We start from the raw sequence: 20,501 nt of genomic DNA on the forward strand, positions 1-20,501 counted from the left end.
GATGTGCATGAGGTCTGTGCTGAGCCTGCCCCCGAGCTCACATTCTACAGAAGAAAACTGGGTAGCTCCGATTCCATTCAGATTTTTTTTTCTTTCTGTTTTCAAGTAAATATTAATGTAAAAATAGTTTTCTTTTTTCTTTTTAGAGTTTATGAAAATCCTGCACCCACAGTCTTGAGGAACCCCAGGGTTCTGGGTGCAAGTCTCACATTTATTTTTGACAGAGTAAGGGGCTTTCCTCCTGTGGGTTCCTCTCTTCTCCACCCCACCTCCCATTTGCCAAAATTCAAGACGGCATAGGCTGAGCCAGCTTCCCTTTGCCCCATATGTGAGGAGCAAAGGAGAGCTGTGGGTCAGCCGGCACCCTCGCTCCTGCCCCTGAAGACCGTGCCTCGATCTGGGGGGGGGAGGGGGCATGGCTGGGGGCCTGGCGCACAGGTTAAGCGCTTAAGACCCGCGTTTTGGATGTGCGTCCATAACCCCCGATGCAATAAGGGGACCAGCGCATCAAAAAACGCGCGTCCAAACTAGTGCACAGCTAATAGCGCTCATCACGTGTAAATGCCATGCAGATGAGGCTATTAGCTTATTACCTCGCGAAGCAAAAAATCCCCGTGTGCGTGAGGCGCGCTTTTTAACCCATCAAATTTTACGCCTGCCCGGCGTAAAGTCTTCCCGCAGGTCAAAGGGCTCAACAAAATAAACAAAAATCTACTGCTTTTCTGTGGTTCCTCCTACTTTTAGTATCATCGCAATACTAAGTAGCAAGAACCACAGGAAGCAGCGCCAAGCAATAAAAAAACGTCTTGACCTTAAAAAAAAAAATAAAAAATTGGGGTGGGGGGCGCACAGTATACACCCACAATATACACACGATCCGGGCTGTGTACGCCGTGTGTGCGTACTGTGCCGGTAAGCGAGCTGCTGCGGGATACAATGGAGCCTCCTAAACTGAACGGTCGCACTCCCAGGGCACTTAATATGAATCTCCTCACTGCTTCGCGTACTGCCGATTGGTCCATTCACCGTCACGCGTCAGCGAAAAGGACCAATCAGGAACAGCCCTGCCGGGGGGTGGGGAGGGAGCTCTGGCCAGGCTGTTACGGACGCACAGCCCCCTTCTCCCGGGCGCCCGATGCGGAGCGCCGGGGATGCGCAAATTATCCGTCGCGCGTCCCTTCTAGCACGGCAGCTGGCTTGCGCATTGCATCGAGCGCCCGGGAGAGATTCATGTGCGCACGTTTTTTACGTGCACGACACTGCACCGGCCCGTACGCTGTTCCCAATTAGCTCACGTTAATTGCCTCAAGCACACGCAGCTGTCTCTTATGTACAGTGGGGAGGTTTCATAAAAAATCTTTCTTGCAATGCTTTACTTAGGGTAAGCTGCAGAAATGCCTAAGTGCCTGAATGTGATCTGCTTGGAAGCGCCTGAAAGGTGGAATACAAATGAAATAAAATAAATCGTGATTGAGAAATGTTTTGGAGGCTGCTCCCACTTGAAGGAACTGGAGAATCTTTTTTCCGCTAATTAGCGAGGGATCTACGTGCTTACGCCTTTTTTCTTAATTGCTGGGCTCGGATCCAAGCTCTTCATTAGCAGGGCGGGAAAGAGGGCGGGTGCCCCTGCAGAGCAATTGACGAGCGTAAGGCAACTGCAGTGAAAATCTATATTTTTGGATTTTGTGGTATATAAGATTTTAAAATAAATAAATAAAGGGCTAGGAAGTTGTGTAAGCCCCCTGCCCTCCCGGCCTCGAGGTGCTCTCCTGTCCTGGCCACAGGCTCCACTTACCGACCCGACGCCGCGCTGCCAATCTCCAACGCCGGCCCTGTGCTTTCCCTGTGACATGGAGTGCCACCCACGCCTACCCCTTCACAGCCCGAGTGCCGCCAACACCAATGCTTCCATCGTCTCGGCTGGAAGCCGCCACTTATCTTCATGGCCCGGATGCCGCTGCCAACAACATTTCCTTCTTGTGGCAGGGAGCTGTCATCACTTTCCTTCCGACTTTGCCATCTGCGCAGCTAGGACACTGCCGACACCTCTGCCTTCTCTGTACAGCCAGGCGGCTGCCTGACACCAGGCTGCTGCTTAGACGCATGAGAGCGCCTCTCCTGTGGATTTAAAGGTCCTGCGGTGGGAAAATCCCCACAGCCCTTTCCGATGATGTCATGTCTTCAGCCCTATAAAAGGGCTCTCTGTCAGTTCCTCAGGACTTTTGCACAGATCTTCATGGTTGTCCATGGTCTCTTCATCCTGCAAGGTCTTCCATGGTCATGCTCCTGTCTTGATGGTCTTCATGTTCTTCGTTGGATGTTTCTGGTCTCTTGTTCTTCATGTTCCTAGATTCCTTGTTCCTAGTGGGAACTCCTCCATAATTCCATGTTCTAGGTTCCATGTTCCTGGTCTCTCACTGGTTCCTTGTACAAGTCTTGCGTCTTCGCCTCGTCCAACTCTTCAATCAAGTTCTTGATGTTCCTGTCTTTGTTCCAAGGTTTGCCTTCTAGATCCTCTCTCATCCTTCCTCCAGGCGTGCCAGTGTCATGGTCCATGACAAGCTCATGGGAGGCTGTGTAGGGCATTTTCTGGCACAAGGCCTGTCACCAAGTCCATCTACGCTGGATCAAGCCCTCGAAGTCCTTCCTTGTTTTTAGTGTTCCAAGTTTCAAGTCCAGTCTTTAAATCCTAGTCATGTTCCTTGTTCCAGGTCTCATGGAGCTTGTCCAGCCAGCGGATCCAAGCCTTGTTCCTCAATCCAAGCCTTGTTCCTTAATCCAAGGAATGTTCTGGCTCCTGTCCTCGTCTGAGCCTCAATCCAGAGCCTGTCTCGCTCCCAGCGTGGTCTGTGACCAACCTGCGGCAGACTGTGTAGGGTGTGCAGCATGCTCCCTAACCAGCCCATGGGGGGGCTGGTAGGGTACGCTGAGGTGCAGTGCCCTGGGAAGCTGAACTCTAACCTGAACCAGAGCCTTCATTCATGATCCTCATGTCCAGAGCCTTCATCCATGTTTCTTGTCATGCCATGTCTTGTTCTCAGCTTTCGTCTATCCTGACACACAAGCCGTTCCCAAGCAGCAGGTTCAAAAGGACTATCATGTGGCCGGAGAGCTACCCTAGAGACCAGCATTGCATTGTTGGGTCTCACTCTGTGCATGCAGGTTCAGCAAAGGTCTGAGACCTCATTCCAAGTCCAAGCTATGTTCCAACTCAAGCCCATGTTTGGATAAGTTCGCCTCCCACGCTGCCTTCCTTGAAACCTCACCCTGAGGTTGTGCCGTGGACCAAGGGCTCACTCTCTCTTGAGCAAGCGACTGCAACATCTGTTTCTCCCCCTCACCCACCTCCCCAGCCTCAAGATACTCTCCCACCCCCTGTTCTCTTAGCCACAGAGCTCCTGCCCCTCCTTCCCACTGTCCTGGGAGGGACGCACATTACTTCATCACCATCATCATCGTTTATTTATTACATGTTTTTCCAACAAATGAGATCAGAGTGTGCTGCAGAATAACCAGTCGATGTAACAGCAAAAAGCTCAGCTAGTGAGCAGTGCAAGAGATACAGAAGAACAAAGTAAGGGTAAAATAAACAAGTCAAGAGTAGTGCCTACCTAGTTGGAACAATCCAGATTCCAGGAACACTTAACCAAACAGAAGAGCATAAATAGCAACTACATGGAAGGAAACTCCAGATTTCAGAATAACTTAATCAGACAGAGCAGAAGCTGGCAGAGGCATCATACACACAGGGAGAGAGCCTGGCATATTAAGGATGACACAACTTTCTAGGGGCCGAAGGCCAGGAGGTCTGCAGCACATCTGATGTCCAGTGGTAGGGAATTCCAGAAGGTTGGGGCTGAGCCAGTGAAGACTCTTCCTCTGCTGCTGAGCTGGATTTCCTTGGGGGCAGGCACTGTGAGGCGAGTATTACCCTACCAGTGCATTTAGACAACCATCCTGTTGGGTTTGGGGAGATTCATATGTTTCAAGACCTCCCCTCTTCTCACATCCCAACTATTCAATCACACTCTTGTGCAAGCATCCTGAAAGGTAATATCTGTGGGTGGGTATGTTTTGTGTGCAACACTCTTCCTGATTCATGCTGCAGTTGTATGAAGTCCTCTGCGGGAAGTCCTCTGTTGTGATCTGTGACCTAGGACCCTCGGCAGTAGGGTGAGAGGTGACTGCCGTCTTCTGTGCCGGGGTATTGACGGTCACGATCTTGCTGCTCTTACGTCACAGAGGGGGCCATGTTCTTAAATGATGTGGATGAAAGGTGCATCCTGATTGGTTCACTGGGATCTCGAGTCCCGATATTGCTTGAACTTGAAGTTGAGATAACAAGTTATTCAGCATCACTGCATGGAGGACATCCCTCAGCCTACCCTAGTCCCTTCTCCCTGCATCACACCCAACAACACTGGGACCATAATTGCACATTTTCTACTTTCACACCTTGTACAGACTTTTTAAAAGGCTCCTGTTTCCTGTTAGCATTTTGTCCAATTAACTTTACATCCCACATCAAACTGTGTAGGGTTTACTCTGGAGGCAGTGACTGGTGTTGGAATGCAGACAGTGGGCAGTGTTAGTGATTGGCACTGACAGATAAACATGATGCAGGGCTGGTCTCAGTGTCAGAGGTTTGGTGCAGACATGCATCAGGATAATCTGCTTTCATAATCGGTGCTCGCTTGTGCACACCAGTTACAGGGTTGGCTTTAGCTATAGAGACTGGGATTGGCAAGTAGGCACAGAGCAGGGATGGGCTTGGTCGTAGTGATCGGTACTGACACGTAATCATGAAACAAGGTTGAAATTGGACAGAGTGATTGTTGTTGGCTTGTAAATGTGGTGCAGGGCTGGCGCTGGAGGCGGTGGCTAGTGTAGATGTGTTGTAGAGTCTGGCAGCTGGATGAGAAGTTGGATGTTGGATGAGAAGGTCCGTCTCGTGCAGCTGAAACCGTCAAGAGACTTTGAAAATCTGACATAGTGCAGGAATTGTAGGTAATAGGCAGCAGGCCTGTGGCTGAACTTCCCTATTTTTGACTCGTGTTGGTATCAGAAAAAACTATTGCTGTATGGTTTTTCACATCATTTTAGTACTGCTAAACGCTCGACTTTCTTCAGTAAAACATTACTTTTAGTTTTGGAACACAACTCCTTCTGGGTGCTGTCTTTTATTTATTTTTTTTTCTTGCCGTGAATGAGTGTGATCCCCTCGGGCCTTACAGGTTAGCAAAATACGAATTTCCAGAGGCTGCAACGAGCTGAGGAGCGCTCTTCAGTGTCCGAAGCATGGCCGGTTTGTAAAAAATAAGAATACAAAGGAGTAACAAATTTAAGAAAAGCACAAAATATAAAATAAATGCACTCCACCCAGGGTCCCAACCAAAACTTAACAAGCAACACACCTTAGCAATTAGCGCACAGCTAAGCCGCAGGAAGGAGACTTGGCTAAAGGCTAATACAGGAACTAGGGGACAGCTGCTGAAACCATCCGATTAAAAACAGGCACAAGGACATATTCCCTTCAGGGAGATTGTTTTATCCTTCTCTGTCTTAAACTGGCCCGTGTTCAGCGCACCTCTAATAAAAGAATACAGCTCCTTCCTGTCAATCAAGGTTGATGCCCGCGGGCCTCGTCAGCAGCCACACTCCTCCACGTGCACTAAAGTCTAGAAATGTCTCTGTCTCTGCCTCTGCGTGTCCTCTAGGACCTTTTTCGTTGCACGTGTTCTCACCTTCCACCAGATGGCGGTGGGGAGCTGGCCCGCTTCCATGCCCTAGTGGTGGCTAAGAAATGTATTTCGCAGGGCAACATCTCAGCAGTTCTGGTTTGCCTTTTTTTTTTTTTTACTGTTGTATCCAGGAATTAAGTTTACCTTGCCATGCAAGGTACTAGTGGGTAGAAGGGTACTAGTGCAAGGGCACTAGTACCCTTCTCCAGAAGGTTCTTGCATCCTTCTTACACTGGACCAGGCCGGTTATAACCCTTCTGGAGAAAAGTGGTTCTCTCACTTGTCTCTAACCTTTCTGATCTTAGGTGTCAGCTCTGTGCGTGCTTCAACTCCCCCAATAATGAGCAAATACCTTCGCTGTGTGAGGGGAAATTTATACTGAGTTTAGCACCGAAGTTTGGCTCCTATGTCTCTGACGTATAATTCACTTTATGTAACTAATTATAGTAAATCCTCAAACATTTATAGATTACTTAAACCGAGACCTCAGGTCTGTGGTTTCTGTTTAAGTAATCTATAAATGTTTATTGAGGATTGCCTTGGTATATTGGACATTTGAGTGTCTCTCTGTGTTGGACTTTTTTTTTTTTTTTTTCTCTTTATTGAATTTTTACAATTTAATAAACAAAATCTTTTAACTTTGCTTAAGGAAATACAAGTGCTTATATCGTTAAACAATCTTGACAGTAATTGGAAATCTGTTTTAAAAAAAGAAAGAGATGTTTTTATCTGGCACTTCTCAGCATTATAGAGGAAATAAGGGAGGCAAAGGAACAGAAGGAGTGCTTTACCCCATTATCTATAAATATAAGAAGCAAACAGTTCCCACACATCAATCTCAGTTAGAACCACTGTCGCTTAAATTAATGACAGGGATTTGCCTCCTAGCACGGCACTATATCAAAGAAGATATTGGACTTTATTTTTGAGAATTGACATTTTGTATTGTGAGCCCGGATCAGGCCTCTTCCTGGTCTCTTTACCTACTTTCAGTGCCTTCCTCTTACAGGATTTTCTTTCCACTTTTATTTCTTCTCTCTCCTCCTGTTCGTGTCACTTTCTCCCCAAAATCTGTCCCTGACATTTATCTTTTCCTTTCATCTCATCACTTCTCCACCGCTGTTCACTCATACTTAGATTTCACCCAAGCTCTCTCTCTCTCCAGTTTTTGCTACTTCAGCCTTTGACCTCTTTAATTCTCCCTTCCATTGCTCCCTTATCGATGGCCAGATATCTGCTCCCTTCTGCTTCCTCTCTGACTCTTACCCTCCATTATTCCCAAACTGGCTCTGCCTCCAGCAAACTCTCCTATACTCACCATCTCTTCACCACTCTTTCCTTGCTATGTCTCCACATCCAGCACCCTCTCTTACCTCTCACCTCTCCCCATCCTACCTACCAGCGTTCTATCTCCCTATCTCGCACCCTTTCCTATCCCTTCTTCCCCCTCTCTCTCACCTCCTCCTCATCCCAACCCACCTTTCTTTCTGTCTCTCGTACCCTCACCAACTCAAGCTCTTTCTGTGTCACTCACCCTCTCCACTGGTTCCAGTTGCTTTCTTCTGCCATCCTAGGTCCTCACTCCCTCTTCATGGAAAGCCACCGGTTATGTTATATTATCTTATTCTTTATTTATGTGCTGCCTATGTCAAAAACCTTAGGCGGCTCACAATAGTATATATCATTGTATTTATGTTCTATTGTGAACTGACTGCATTCCAAAACTCCAAACCAATCTCTTGGTTCTCAGTTGACCTAAAAGAACTAGAAAGAACCAGCAGTAAACTGGAAAAAAAAATGGCAGAAAACTAAATCCCAGACAACCAGAGCTGAAAGCCGAAGACATCAGACAATCTACCACAAAACCAACACAAAAGAAAAAAGAGACCACTATACAAATAAAATCAACCAAGTGGAAAACTCACCCAGAGAACTGTTCCAAACCATAAATAAATTCTTGAACCGCACCACACCTACCTCCTTCCTTCACTACTGAGACCTATCAAAATAAACTGATTGTATCCTTCTCAGAGAAAATGCATGCATCTGATCCATGTTGGATAAGATACCAACAGAAAGCCACATCACCTCACTCCCTGACAAACTTTAGCACCACTGCAAAAGGAAGATATCGACTCCCTGGTCTCCACTCTCAGAACAGCCACCTGCCTGGCTCATCAAGTAAGCCAAATCTAGACTGATGTATCGCATCTAGATCATCGCCAATACATCACTCGCAGAATCCCACCTCCCAAACTGAATAAAATGAAAAAACTTTAACCTCAGCCCAAGTGACCTAAAGAACTCCTGTCCAATCATCTCAAGCTTCCTTTTCTTGGGTAAGGTCATCAAGGCAGTGCTACTAGAATTCTCTGAACATCTGATCACCTCCAGCGCATTGGAACCCGCCCCCCCCCCCCCCCCCCCCCAATCAATCTGGTTTTTTAAAACATCACAGAACAGAAATACACTTGGCAGATAACTTTGCCCTCTGTCTAGACAGAACCTGTCAGCCTTACTAATACTCATAGACCTATTGGCACCATTTGACCCAGTAGATCACAATTTCCTCATCGCTTGACTGAATGACCTAGGAATAGTGGGTCCTGCGCTTGCATGTTTAACCATCTTTTTCCATGATCGCAGCCCAAGCTATATCTCTGGGAAAAGCTTTTGCAGAACCTTGTTCATTCTCCCCCCTGAGCAAACTCGTCAGAAACTGCCACATCCCATGCTACTCCTATGCTGATGACCTCCGTCTACTGATCCTACTCAGCACAAACCAAGACTCTGCCATCCACCAACCTCAACAACTGTCTGGACAAAGTGGCAAGCCAGCGATGCCCATACAAGCTAAGTCTAAACCCAAAAAGGAAAGATGCTATGGATTGAGAAACATGAACCCAATCAGCCATCCTCACCCAAAAGTGATTCTCAATGGAAGCCGAAAACTGGGCTTCATCTTGGACTCCCAGCTAACTATCAAACCCCGGATCCAAGCAATGACCAGAATAGCCTTTTTCTACCTCTGGCAGCTCCACCATCTCTGCCCCCTCCTGGATGACACTGCCTTTGTAACTGCAACCTTCTGCCTAGACCACTGCAACTCACTCTATGCTGGAATCACTAACATTCTTGACCGCCACCTACAACTCATACAAAATGCCCCAGCCTGCCTGCCTGACCATGAATACAAACAAATTGACCACATAACACTTATTTTAAAAGCCCTAAACTGGATCCCCCACTCTCTACTGCACAGATTCAAACTCCTAACACTTGCCTACAAAATTCTCAAAGGCCTGGAACCTACCTACCTCAATGACTCTGTAACCCCATACATATCCACTCACTCTTTTTTGGGTACTTGCCATGTTCTTATGGCCTGGATTGGCCACTGTGGAAACAGGATGCTGGGCTTGATGGACCCTTGGTCTGACCCAGCATGGCATATTCTTATGTTCTCCCTGGTAGGGGCTTGATTATTAGTTGCATCTCCCAAAACTGTGCCTCCTCAGCACAAGGAAGAGAGCATTCACAGGCTCAGTCCCTACTCTGTGGAGCTGTCCACATCAGACTTGCCCCAGAAATACTCTCCTGAAGGACTGCTTAAAACATGGCTGTCTGAGGGAGATTTTGATGCCAGCCAGTAACATGAACCTTGCTAAAGCTTTACTTCACAGCACAACACTAATCCACTCAAACTAGCTACCTCCTCGGACCAATGGAACCTTGTATTTATGCTTTGTTTAACCCTATGGAACCTTTATATTAACCTTCCTTTTAACCAGTGCACTGTGTTTGTTGATTTCCAACCAGAATCTGTGTGTACTCGACTGATTCTGCTGTCTTCCCCTTCCGGAATGATTTTATATAGTCGCGCCAGGTAGCTGGAACAGTTCTATCTGTAACTCACATCTCTGTAGTACCCCTATTATGCAAGCTTGTGCAAACGATCGGGCCGCTCTGTATAAAATGGCTCTATCTGTAATTGGAAAAGCCTGTCATAACTAAACACTGCTAATGATGATCCTCCCATCCTTAATCTCCTCCTCCTCTCCAGCTCATGTTGATCCCTCTCCCTCCCATTGCCCCATATGATGTAGATCTCCTGCTCCATACCCCAATTCCCATACCCCTCTTGTGCCCCCCCTCCGCCATACACACACCATCTCCACTACCACCCTATGGCTATATCCCCCAGCTCTTCTCTGGGGCCCTGCCGCAGCCAGCAGGAGCAGCATTTGACAGCGCATTGGCTTCCTCTGTTACGAGGGGCCAGTTTCAGGATGTCAGATGTAAGATCCCATAAATCTCACTGCTAATGTTGCAAGTCCATCCCAACGCAGTACAAGAAGCCAACGTACTAAGTGCGAATCCTCGTATCAGTCCATGCACATAGTGGGTGAGGGTGGGGAGGGCATGGAAGCAGACCCAGCCCACCAGGGATTGGGGAGGTCTGGCCTCCTCTAGTCATGTCTTGGACTGGGCACCTGTATTCATCCTTGCTGACTGAGCAGGCCAATGGAAGATGCTGGCAGTCACCGTCCTTCGTTTAATAATGACCCAACTTGCTGTACTCAAAAGCTGGTCTTCCCAGATTTGTAACCCTACCTGCCCCACAAACCTTTGGAAATTTATCTCTGAATGTGAAAAGAGACATAGGAAACAGAGGGGAGAGACAACATGAGGGAGAGAAAGACATTGTGATGGTGTGAGAGAGGTCACAAGAGTGTAGCAAAAACTTCAGGTCACAACAGAATACATTTCTGAATATTTTGCAATTGTTTTTTAAATAAACATTGCAGCTATTCTTAACGCTTGGCATTGTTAAATGAAAGCCTTCTAGCATTTAGCTCCTCGATTTATCGTGCTAAAGTGTGAACATTTCATGGCCAAAATGTCCCTGCAAAATCCTCTTGTCTACAATGGCTCAAGCCTCTGATGCTTAGCTTAAGATGTGCATTGCTCAATGCGATATTCCAGTACCAGAGAGCTCTTGCACTGTTGGCTCACTGGTGGCATCTTGTGGTCGTGCCTGAATCGCAGGTGTGGGAATTTCTTTCACAATGCTGCTCTCCTGTGGCCATTTGAGAAACATGCGAGTATTAATTAACCTGTGGATTTGTTCATGACAATAATTTGAAGGGTTGGGGGGCCATGTTTCCAGATTTCCTTCTGGGCTCCATAACGATTGCTGTCTCATTTCAGGATACGGGAATCGCCGCTGCTTCTGGCGGCCAAAACGAACAATGTCCAAGCCATCAAAAAACTCCTGAACTGTCCATCGACCGACCCCTTTGAGAGAGGTGAGTTTCCAGGGTCACTGCCCTCCCTTCTTTCTGACCCCTTTTCAGAAGGGTGCCTGACTAGGGTCTGGCTTGGCTCTCTTCTTTCCTCGAGGTGCAGTGAGTGAGGTTGGGATGAACAAGGTCCTCTGTGTTTCTCTGGTCCCCAGGCGCCGTGGGTGAGACAGCTCTGCATGTGGCGGCTCTGTACGATAATCTTGAGGTTGCCAAGGCTCTCCTTGAGGTGGCTCCGGATCTCATCAATGAGCCCATGACGTTTGAGCTCTATGAAGGTAAAATTAAAAGTGAAAGTGAGCCAAGGAACTCAAGTTTCTCTTCATTTAGGATGAAGAGATGAAACCTCAGATGTGTGCGTTAGTAGTATTCAGTGGGTGATTTGATGAGGGTGGGGAGGAAGGTAGTGGCAGATGGATCAATGGCATAGTCAGAGGGGAAAATGAGCAGTGTGTGTGTGTGAGACAGATATCCAATGGGTCAATATGATGTGTGGGGCTGGGATTGGAGATTCCCTGTATAGGGAGTGCACACACGCACAATGGATGAATATTATAGAGATAGAAAGGCATGGCTACCTACAAATGTTAAGACTCAGGCAGGCTGTAACAAGACAGCTACTAGGATGACAAAAGCAGAAAAAGCTGTTTGAAGGGATGTGGGTGGGAGAGAGATGTGCACCGAATGTAGAGAGAAAATGTAATAAATGACAAAATGGGGCAAGACGGAAGCTTCCTGCCCCAGAGCTCAGTGAGGTCAGGAATGTTACCTGGATAATTATTTCACTGAATAGACCCAGGTAACTTTAAGGGTGGGTGTTTTTCCAACCAAGCCTGCGCGGTGAACATACACCAGGTAGCGCTGGATATCGGCACATGCCGGCAAAATTTAGCAATGTGCCCTCTCCATCACTGCCTCCTTTTTTCATCCATTGTAATTTTATGAGGGTAATGTAACCCTGGGGAATGTTCAGTTCTTGGGTTTTGTCTGGGTGACTCCAAAACGTTAACCACGCAAAGCCTCGAAATATTGATCTTTCACTAATCCCAACTGAACAGAGAGAGAATGGGGGACTGGGACAGAGAAAAGTGGATAACTTTCAGGGTTGTGATACCTTTTATTGAATCAATATAAGAATTTCCCCAAGATGTGGCCTGTGAGCTGTGATCTTAAAAGCCAATCCATTCAAGGTTAAACGCCTGGAGAAGGGACCCATTCTTGGTCGCCAAGAGTTCATGCAAGTCGTCATCTTTGGATTAGGTCTTATGTTGGTTCTCTACAAGGTAACATAATCGGCAGAGAGTCCAAGACCCAGAACTGGTGGTGTAAGAAGAGACCCAACACACGCTCTGACACTGCTCTGAACTCTCTCATTGTGTCCTTGTGTTACAGGGCAGACGGCGCTTCACATCGCAGCAGTGAATCAGAATCTAAACCTAGTGAAGGAGCTAGTGAGCAGGGGGGCGGACGTTTCCTCTCCCCGAGCCACCGGTACCTTCTTCAGATACAGTCCTGACAATCTCATTTACTTTGGTGAGAACCATGGGTGGCAGAAGCATGTCCTTCCCACCCCGCTGTGTCTCTTTATATTTTACATTTCTTCCCTCGGTATCTCTGCAGGCGAGCACATCCTGTCCTTCGCAGCTTGCATGGGGAATGAGAAGATAGTTCGGTTGCTCATCGAGCGTGGCGCCGACCTCAGAGTCCGGGATTCTCTAGGTAAGGGAAGGGAGCCAGGGGGTTGGGGGTGGGGGGAAGAGTGTGTCATGTAAGGGCACCTCAAATTGTGGTTTTAAGACAATAGGGTGGTATCAAGTGAAGATATTGTCCCAGCAGGAATAGTGGTTCCTTCTCCCTTGCTTCTCTTCGCTGGTGGCCTTCCTCCCAAGCCTATGGATTTCTCACTTCACTGCTCTCTCCTTAGGGAACACCATTCTTCACATCCTGACCCTCCAGCCTAGTAAGACCTTCTCTAGCCGGATCTATGACCTCATTCTCGCTTACGACAAGGGGGACGGGGGGTTGCCACTGGATATGATCCTGAACAACAACTTTCTGACTCCTTTCAAACTGGCTGCCATGGAAGGGAACACAGTGGTGAGTGTTTAATGTCTTCTCCCCTCTCCCAGGCTGGGGATCCTTGCAGCGATGTATGCTCAACTCTCCAACCAAGGTCATACAAAGGCAGCTGTGAGAACGTTTCTATTGGTCAGAGGCTGTGGGAGAGCACAGGCAGCTGAGAGAACCATATTTGGTTCAATTTGTCTTTTTTCCCTCCCATATCAGCTGTAGAGAACAATCTTTGATATATGTTGATATTGCCCAAATTCAAATTCACAATGTGATAAATATTCAGAACTGGGCAAAATGATTCTTTGCATCCCTAATTGTAACCCTTCATGCCTGCTGCCCCCAGAACATCTCGTCTCTTCTTACATCCCTGATTTATCCTTCCATCCCTTCCTTCCTATCGCTAGATGTTCCAACACTTGCTGCAGAACAGAAAACACGTACAGTGGAGATTCGGCCCCTTGACCTCCACCTTGTATGACCTCACTGGAATCGATTCTTGGGAAGATGACTTCTCGGTCCTGGAACTCGTTGTCTCTGCAAAGAAGAGAGAGGTACGGTGAGGGATTAGCACTCAGCAATTTGACTGCCTGGAAATCTACAACAAGACTAAAGAAGATGATGCTTTCCTAGTAGAAGAGCTTGGGGGGCAGTGAGTGGGGGATCCATGAGACTGTAACACTGGGGAGAGCTCATTTCGGGGGGCAGTGAATGTAAAGCTCAGGGGGAAGCTCAGCTCTGGAAGTGAGGATGAGACTCATGAGGCCGTAGCACTGGGGAGGACAATTTGAGGACACTGAGGGTAGAACCCAGGAGGCTGTAGTGCTGGAGAGGGCTCAGCTCTGGGGCAGTGATTATTATTAATAATCTCTTCTCCTCTTCCCTCCCTCCTCCTTAACTCTTCATTTCTTAACCGCCTACCCATTTCATTTTTTTGTGTTTTCCCTCCCCCTGCTAGGCCCGACGCATCCTGGACCTGACCCCAGTGAAGGAGCTGGTCAGTCTGAAGTGGCAGACCTTTGGCCGCCCCTACTTCTATTGCCTAGCCGCTCTCTACCTGTTGTATATCACTTGTTTCACCATGTGCTGCATCTACCGGCCCCTGAAGCTCAAAGAGCCCAATCTCAATGACTCCAGGGACATCACCACCTATGTGCAAAAAAAAACTTCAGGTGCGCTCTCTCTCTCTCCCTTGTCCTGGGGGGTTGGGTGGAGAGGAGGGGGAGATACAAAACCCATCTGTTTCAACTAGCATTTAAAACATCTACTCAAGACCAAACATAAAGTCTTTTCCACCATCTCATTTACAGCCCCTATCACTCTCATTCATATCTCCCCACTCCTTCCCTACTTTTCCCCTATTTTTCCTCCCTCTACCTTATTTTTACCTTTTGCACCTTCCCTCTCTTTCCCCTCCCGTCCCATAACAATAGCAAGTCCTACGGCAACAATTTTTATTGTATTTTATTTATTTCAGTAAATATTTGATTTATTTCTAGCTAGAATTTGTTCCAGCTATTAATTAATTTTATGTATTTTTAATTTTATGTATTTTTGATCGTTTCTTTATAATTTTTATTTTTTTATTTTTATCCAATGTAAACCACTTTGACAAAACCGATTTTATAAAGTGGTATATAAATACTTTTAAATAAAATAAATAAATAAATACAGGGATGGGTGAGACAATCGATCGCTGCGCTCATTCTAACCCCAGTGAAGGGTAACGGTGGCATCGCAGGCAGGCACAGAGGTCAGGTTTGGACATGCTGGTTACCATGCCATCGTCTTTTCTCTAGTAGGAAGCGTACATCACTTATGAGGATGACCTCCGACTGGCAGGGGAGCTGGTGAGCGTGATTGGGGCCATTGCTATCTTATTTCTGGAGGTAAGAAGTCCCTTCTCTACGCTCCCTATCCCTCCCCACTTCTCCCTTCCACTTCTGTTCCTAACGCCAGTCTCCTCTTAGCTTCCAGATATCCTGCGGGTCGGAGCCACGCGCTTCTTTGGGCAGACAGTGCTGGGGGGGCCATTCCACATTATGATGTAAGTTGGCGTCATCTGTTCATGGGGATTGGTAGGGAAGGGGACAGCAGGGGTATCCGGTGCTGGGGCTGTGGAGGTGGGGGGGGGGGGGGAAGAAGGGAGGAAGAGCTCTCTGTAGGAGAAGGGGAGGAAGAGTCTGCCCTGCAGAAGGTGAAAGGGTATGTGGAGGTCAGCATTATGCAGGTGAGAGAAAGGAAGCCCCCTGTCACAGTTTCCTTCTGCTGTAGGATCCTTGTGCATTTCTGCCCCCTCACCACCTTCAATGCATATTTCTTGTCTTTCTAGCATCTCTTACGCCTGCATGGTGCTGGTCACTCTGGTCATGCGTCTCACGAATACGGATGGGGAGGCCGTCCCGATGTCCCTGGCCATGGTGCTGGGCTGGTGCTATGTTATGTACTTTACCCGTGGATTCCAGATGCTTGGACCCTTCACCATCATGATCCAAAAGGTACAGAGAGGAAGGGGGGGGAGGAGCTTGGAGACAGGGGGGGGAGGGGCAGAGTCAAGAATCGAACTTGGAAGGGGAAAGAGCCTGCAGCTGAGTGATAAAAACTGTGTTTATTGATTTTGTGATAATCTGTGTCCTGGGGGTGGAATGTAATAGGGGGCTTTTTGAATTTGTCTGGGTGATGGCGCCATACTTAGCCTGATTCAGGTGCAGAGGAGGGAGATGTATTGATAAAACGTTTCACAAGCTGCTTATAATGAAATGCTTCTGAGCATTGCCTCGAGGACTATGTAGAAATGTTATGCTAACATCATGTTTATGAGAAGTGTCAGGTGAGAACCTGGAAACCGTAGTTGGTGCCAAGGCCATTCCAAGGTGTGAAAATAAATAACAGGGCGGTGCCAGGGTCTGAGCTAAGAAGAGCATTGGCAGATTTACTGAGCAGACAAGAACACCGAGAGGGAGGGGGCATCACGCCTGCCTTATGTCCTGACAATTTTAATATAGAAAAGTCAGATAAGCTAGAAGAGAGAGAGGACTATGCACGCCAGACCTCCATATGTAGCAGAGCAGACTGATTCCCTGGCTCTTTGTATCTGACATCAGTCAGAAATGTAAGCTTTACCATTGATATATTTGGATCTATATATGTATAGAGAGAGAGAGAGAGAAACAATAGTAGGGGAATGCAAATATAGTATAAAGTGTTCTAGTAAAAATACACTTCAAAATGGCAAGAAATGAAAACTCGTTTATAGATCTAACATGCACGCCCTGGAATTATATTGGGGGGCTTGAACCCGGGAGCTGATTCCCCATGCAAATACTCACTCACGCACATTGCAGTTCCAGGTACTTTCTGAGAGGTTCATTTGAGCAATAAGATGATAGAATAAATAAAACCAGAAGAGTTAATTGCGGATAATACAACTACTGAAGGACCGGAATCAGAGCTATTATGCACACGCTGTGAGCCACCAGTCTTTTACAAAAGAAGCATGGCCTATAATCCAAACTAGCCTTCGAGTGGGCTACTCTTTTTCATTCATATGCCGCAGCGAGCATATGTCAGCGGGGTCGGCATCCCGCATAGTGTCACCATCATTACAACCTCGTGTTGTTTGAAAAGTTTCATCATAAGCATAACTGTGAGCCCTTACAGCATGAAGAAAGCTGACTCTCAGCATCCTACACGTCGCGGAGCAGCTCCTGCCATACCTGTTATGAGATTATATAACGTTCTCCCTGAGGAAGCCCTCAGCGGTGAAACAAGGACCTTGTCGGGGGTTTCATATTCTCTCTATATTCAAGACATTATGCATTAATGCAAGGTGGCTGCATGGTGGTACGAGTGCGAGTGTTACCTGTCTGAGTGCTGGTGTTTCTCTATCAAATATTATTTAATGTGTTCATGCAATTCCTTACTCATGTTCTTTGTGAATATGGATGTATGATTACATTATAAACAATCTATGTATTATATCTATGTTCCTTTTGGGATGTTTACTCAGTATAGCGGGTGTTGCACTTTTATCTTAATTTTTGAAATACATAAATAAAGATTTTTTTAAGATAAGCTCATCAGTGCTTTTTTTCCATGAGGGATTTTGTCTCTCTCTCTTTATATATATATATATATATATATATACTTATTCTTCAAAATGGCAAGAAATGAACACTCACAGTAGTAAACTACCGTGCCTTCATGGCATTCAAGAATTTAAACTATCAAGTTTAATGAAGAGCTGTTACTCGCTATTTGCAAATATAAATTGGCAACATTATTAACATGGATATCAACAATATTAAGACTATTAAGTCCTGCATTGGACCATTATTGCACTTAAGGACTGTTTTCGTTGGAAAAAAAATATATTTTAAACACTTTTGATGGTTACATTTTAATGTTGTTTATATAACTTAATCTTTTTTTTTTTTGTAAACAATATAAAGAAATAAAGAAACCAAAAAATTGAGATGCAGGGATCCAATAGTCAAACAAATCTTACCTAGTACTTATTACTTATTAAATAAACATCATTCTTAAAAGGAAGAGATGATATCAGAGAAAATAGTGTCAGGATTTTAATCCACTGTCTCCTGTCCGCAATGGGCTTCAAACAATATCAGTTTTATAACAACTCTAATTCAAATCATATAACATCGTTCTTCCTCAAAAATAACCTTTTAAAAAAAATTATTAAAAAAGATTTGTATAACAAGATTTTTATAACAATTTCAAATTTTCATTCTTCTTATTAAAAATATTCATATATCTATCAGCTATGAACACCAAAAAAATAAAACTAATCAGTACCGATGTTTTCATTTTGCCTTCAAAAATCAAAAAAATTAGCCAGTTCTATTTTCAAAAAATATATCATTACCCCAGGTTGACCTTTGTTCTATATTATTTTGTGGATAAATCACCAATTCATATCTATTTTTATTAAACAGCTTGAAGTGAGCCACCAGAGGGGAAAGCCGACAGTCGCTCAGCAGCGCATGGTTCGGAGAGATGTATCTTTAAAGGATACTAATGATGCATTAGAATTAGGGCATCCCGACAGTGAGGTTCCAATAATTAGAAAAGTAGTCCAAATGCCTGTAACTAAAAACTCACCTGAGCTAAAAAATTCTAACTTATCCCTATCAATTAAAAAGCAGAATAAAAATACAATCAAAAAACAAACTTTGAAATGTTTGTATGCTAATGCCAGAAGTCTAAGAAGTAAGATGGGAGAATTAGAATGTATAGCAGTAAATGATGACATAGACTTAATTGGCATCTCAGAGACATGGTGGAAAGAGGATAACCAATGGGACAGTGCTATACCGGGGTACAAATTATATCGCAATGACAGAGAGGAGCAGTCGGGAGGAGGTGTGGCGCTTTATGTCCGGGATGGCATAGAGTCCAACAGGATAAACATCCTGCATGAGACTAAATACAAAATTGAATCTTATGCGTAGAAATCCCTTGTGTATCAGGGAAGACTACAGTGATAGGGGTATACTACCATCCACCTGGTCAAGATGGTGAGATGGACAGTGAAATGCTAAGAGAAATTAGGGAAGCCAACCAAATTGGTAGTGCAGTAATAATGGGAGACTTCAATTACCCCAATATAGACTGGGTAAATGTATCATCGGGTCACGCTAGAGAGATAACGTTCCTGGATGGAATAAATGATAGCTTTATGGAGCAATTGGTTCAGGAACCGACGAGAGAGGGAGCAATTTTAGATCTAATTCTCAGTGGAGCACAGGACTTGGTGAGAGAGATAACGGTGGTGGGGCCACTTGGCAATAGTGATCATAATATGATCAAATTTGACTTAATGACTGGAAAAGGAACAGTGTGCAAATCCAAGGCTCTCGTGCTAAACTTTCAAAAGGGAAACTTTGATAAAATGAGAAAAATTGTTAGAAAAAAACTGAAAGGAGCAGCTACAAAAGTAAAAAATGTCCAAGAGGCGTGGTCATTGTTAAAAAATACCATTCTAGAAGCACAGTCCAGATGTATTCCACACATTAAGAAAGGTGGAAAGAAGGCAAAACGATTACCGGCATGGTTAAAAGGGGAGGTGAAAGAAGCTATTTTAGCCAAAAGATCTTCATTCAAAAATTGGAAGAAGGATCCAACAGAAGAAAATAGGATAAAGCATAAACATTGGCAAGTTAAATGTAAGACATTGATAAGACAGGCTAAGAGAGAATTTGAAAAGAAGTTGGCTGTAGAGACAAAAACTCACAGTAAAAACTTTTTTAAATATATCCGAAGCAGAAAGCCTGTGAGGGAGTCAGTTGGACCGTTAGATGATCGAGGAGTTAAAGGGGCACTTAGAGAAGATAAGGCCATCGCGGAAAGATTAAATGATTTCTTTGCTTCGGTGTTTACTGAAGAGGATGTTGGGGAGGTACCCGTAATGGAGAAGGTTTTCATGGGTAATGATTCAGATGGACTGAATCAAATCACTGTGAACCTAGAAGATGTGGTAGGCCTGATTGACAAACTGAAGAGTAGTAAATCACCTGGACTGGATGGTATACACCCCAGAGTTCTGAAGGAACTAAAAAATGAAATTTCAGACCTATTAGTAAAAATTTGTAACTTATCATTAAAATCATCCATTGTACCTGAAGACTGGAGGATAGCAAATGTAACCCCAATATTTAAAAAGGGCTCCAGGGGCGATCCGGGAAACTACAGACCGGTTAGCCTGACTTCAGTGCCAGGAAAAATAGTGGAAAGTGTTCTAAACATCAAAATCACAGAACATATAGAAAGACATGGTTTAATGGAAGAAAGTCAGCATGGCTTTACCCAGGGCAAGTCTTGCCTCACAAATCTGCTTCACTTTTTTGAAGGAGTTAATAAACATGTGGATAAAGGTGAACCGGTAGATATAGTATACTTGGATTTTCAGAAGGCGTTTGACAAAGTTCCTCATGAGAGGCTTCTAGGAAAAGTAAAAAGTCATGGGATAGGTGGCGATGTCCTTTCGTGGATTGCAAACTGGCTAAAAGACAGGAAACAGAGAGTAGGATTAAATGGGCAATTTTCTCAGTGGAAGGGAGTGGACAGTGGAGTGCCTCAGGGATCTGTATTGGGACCCTTACTGTTCAATATATTTATAAATGATCTGGAAAGAAATACGATGAGTGAGATAATCAAATTTGCAGATGACACAAAATTGTGCAGAGTAGTTAAATCACAAGCAGATTGTGATAAATTGCAGGAAGACCTTGTGAGACTGGAAAATTGGGCATCATTAAATGGCAGATGAAATTTAATGTGGATAAGTGCAAGGTGATGCATATAGGGAAAAATAACCCATGCTATAATTACACGATGTTGGGTTCCATATTAGGTGCTACAACCCAAG

General features: G+C 45.3%; 1 protein-coding gene across 1 annotated transcript in view; it reads left to right on the forward strand.

The window, feature by feature from the left end:
- The window catches only part of LOC115078770 (transient receptor potential cation channel subfamily V member 6-like), a 42,265-nt gene that overhangs the window by 12,463 nt on the left and 9,301 nt on the right, over window positions 1–20,501 (forward strand). The window contains exons 2-11 of the mRNA XM_029581787.1: window positions 10,953–11,050; window positions 11,200–11,322; window positions 12,437–12,577; window positions 12,665–12,763; window positions 12,969–13,141; window positions 13,522–13,668; window positions 14,073–14,288; window positions 14,917–15,003; window positions 15,085–15,161; window positions 15,447–15,612. Of these exons, the coding sequence (XP_029437647.1) occupies window positions 10,953–11,050; window positions 11,200–11,322; window positions 12,437–12,577; window positions 12,665–12,763; window positions 12,969–13,141; window positions 13,522–13,668; window positions 14,073–14,288; window positions 14,917–15,003; window positions 15,085–15,161; window positions 15,447–15,612 (1,327 nt within the window). The remainder of the gene's footprint in view (window positions 1–10,952; window positions 11,051–11,199; window positions 11,323–12,436; window positions 12,578–12,664; window positions 12,764–12,968; window positions 13,142–13,521; window positions 13,669–14,072; window positions 14,289–14,916; window positions 15,004–15,084; window positions 15,162–15,446; window positions 15,613–20,501) is intronic.

The sequence above is a fragment of the Rhinatrema bivittatum genome, chromosome 16 (assembly GCF_901001135.1).
Source record: "Rhinatrema bivittatum chromosome 16, aRhiBiv1.1, whole genome shotgun sequence".
In the NCBI taxonomy this organism is placed as follows: Eukaryota; Metazoa; Chordata; class Amphibia; order Gymnophiona; family Rhinatrematidae; genus Rhinatrema; species Rhinatrema bivittatum.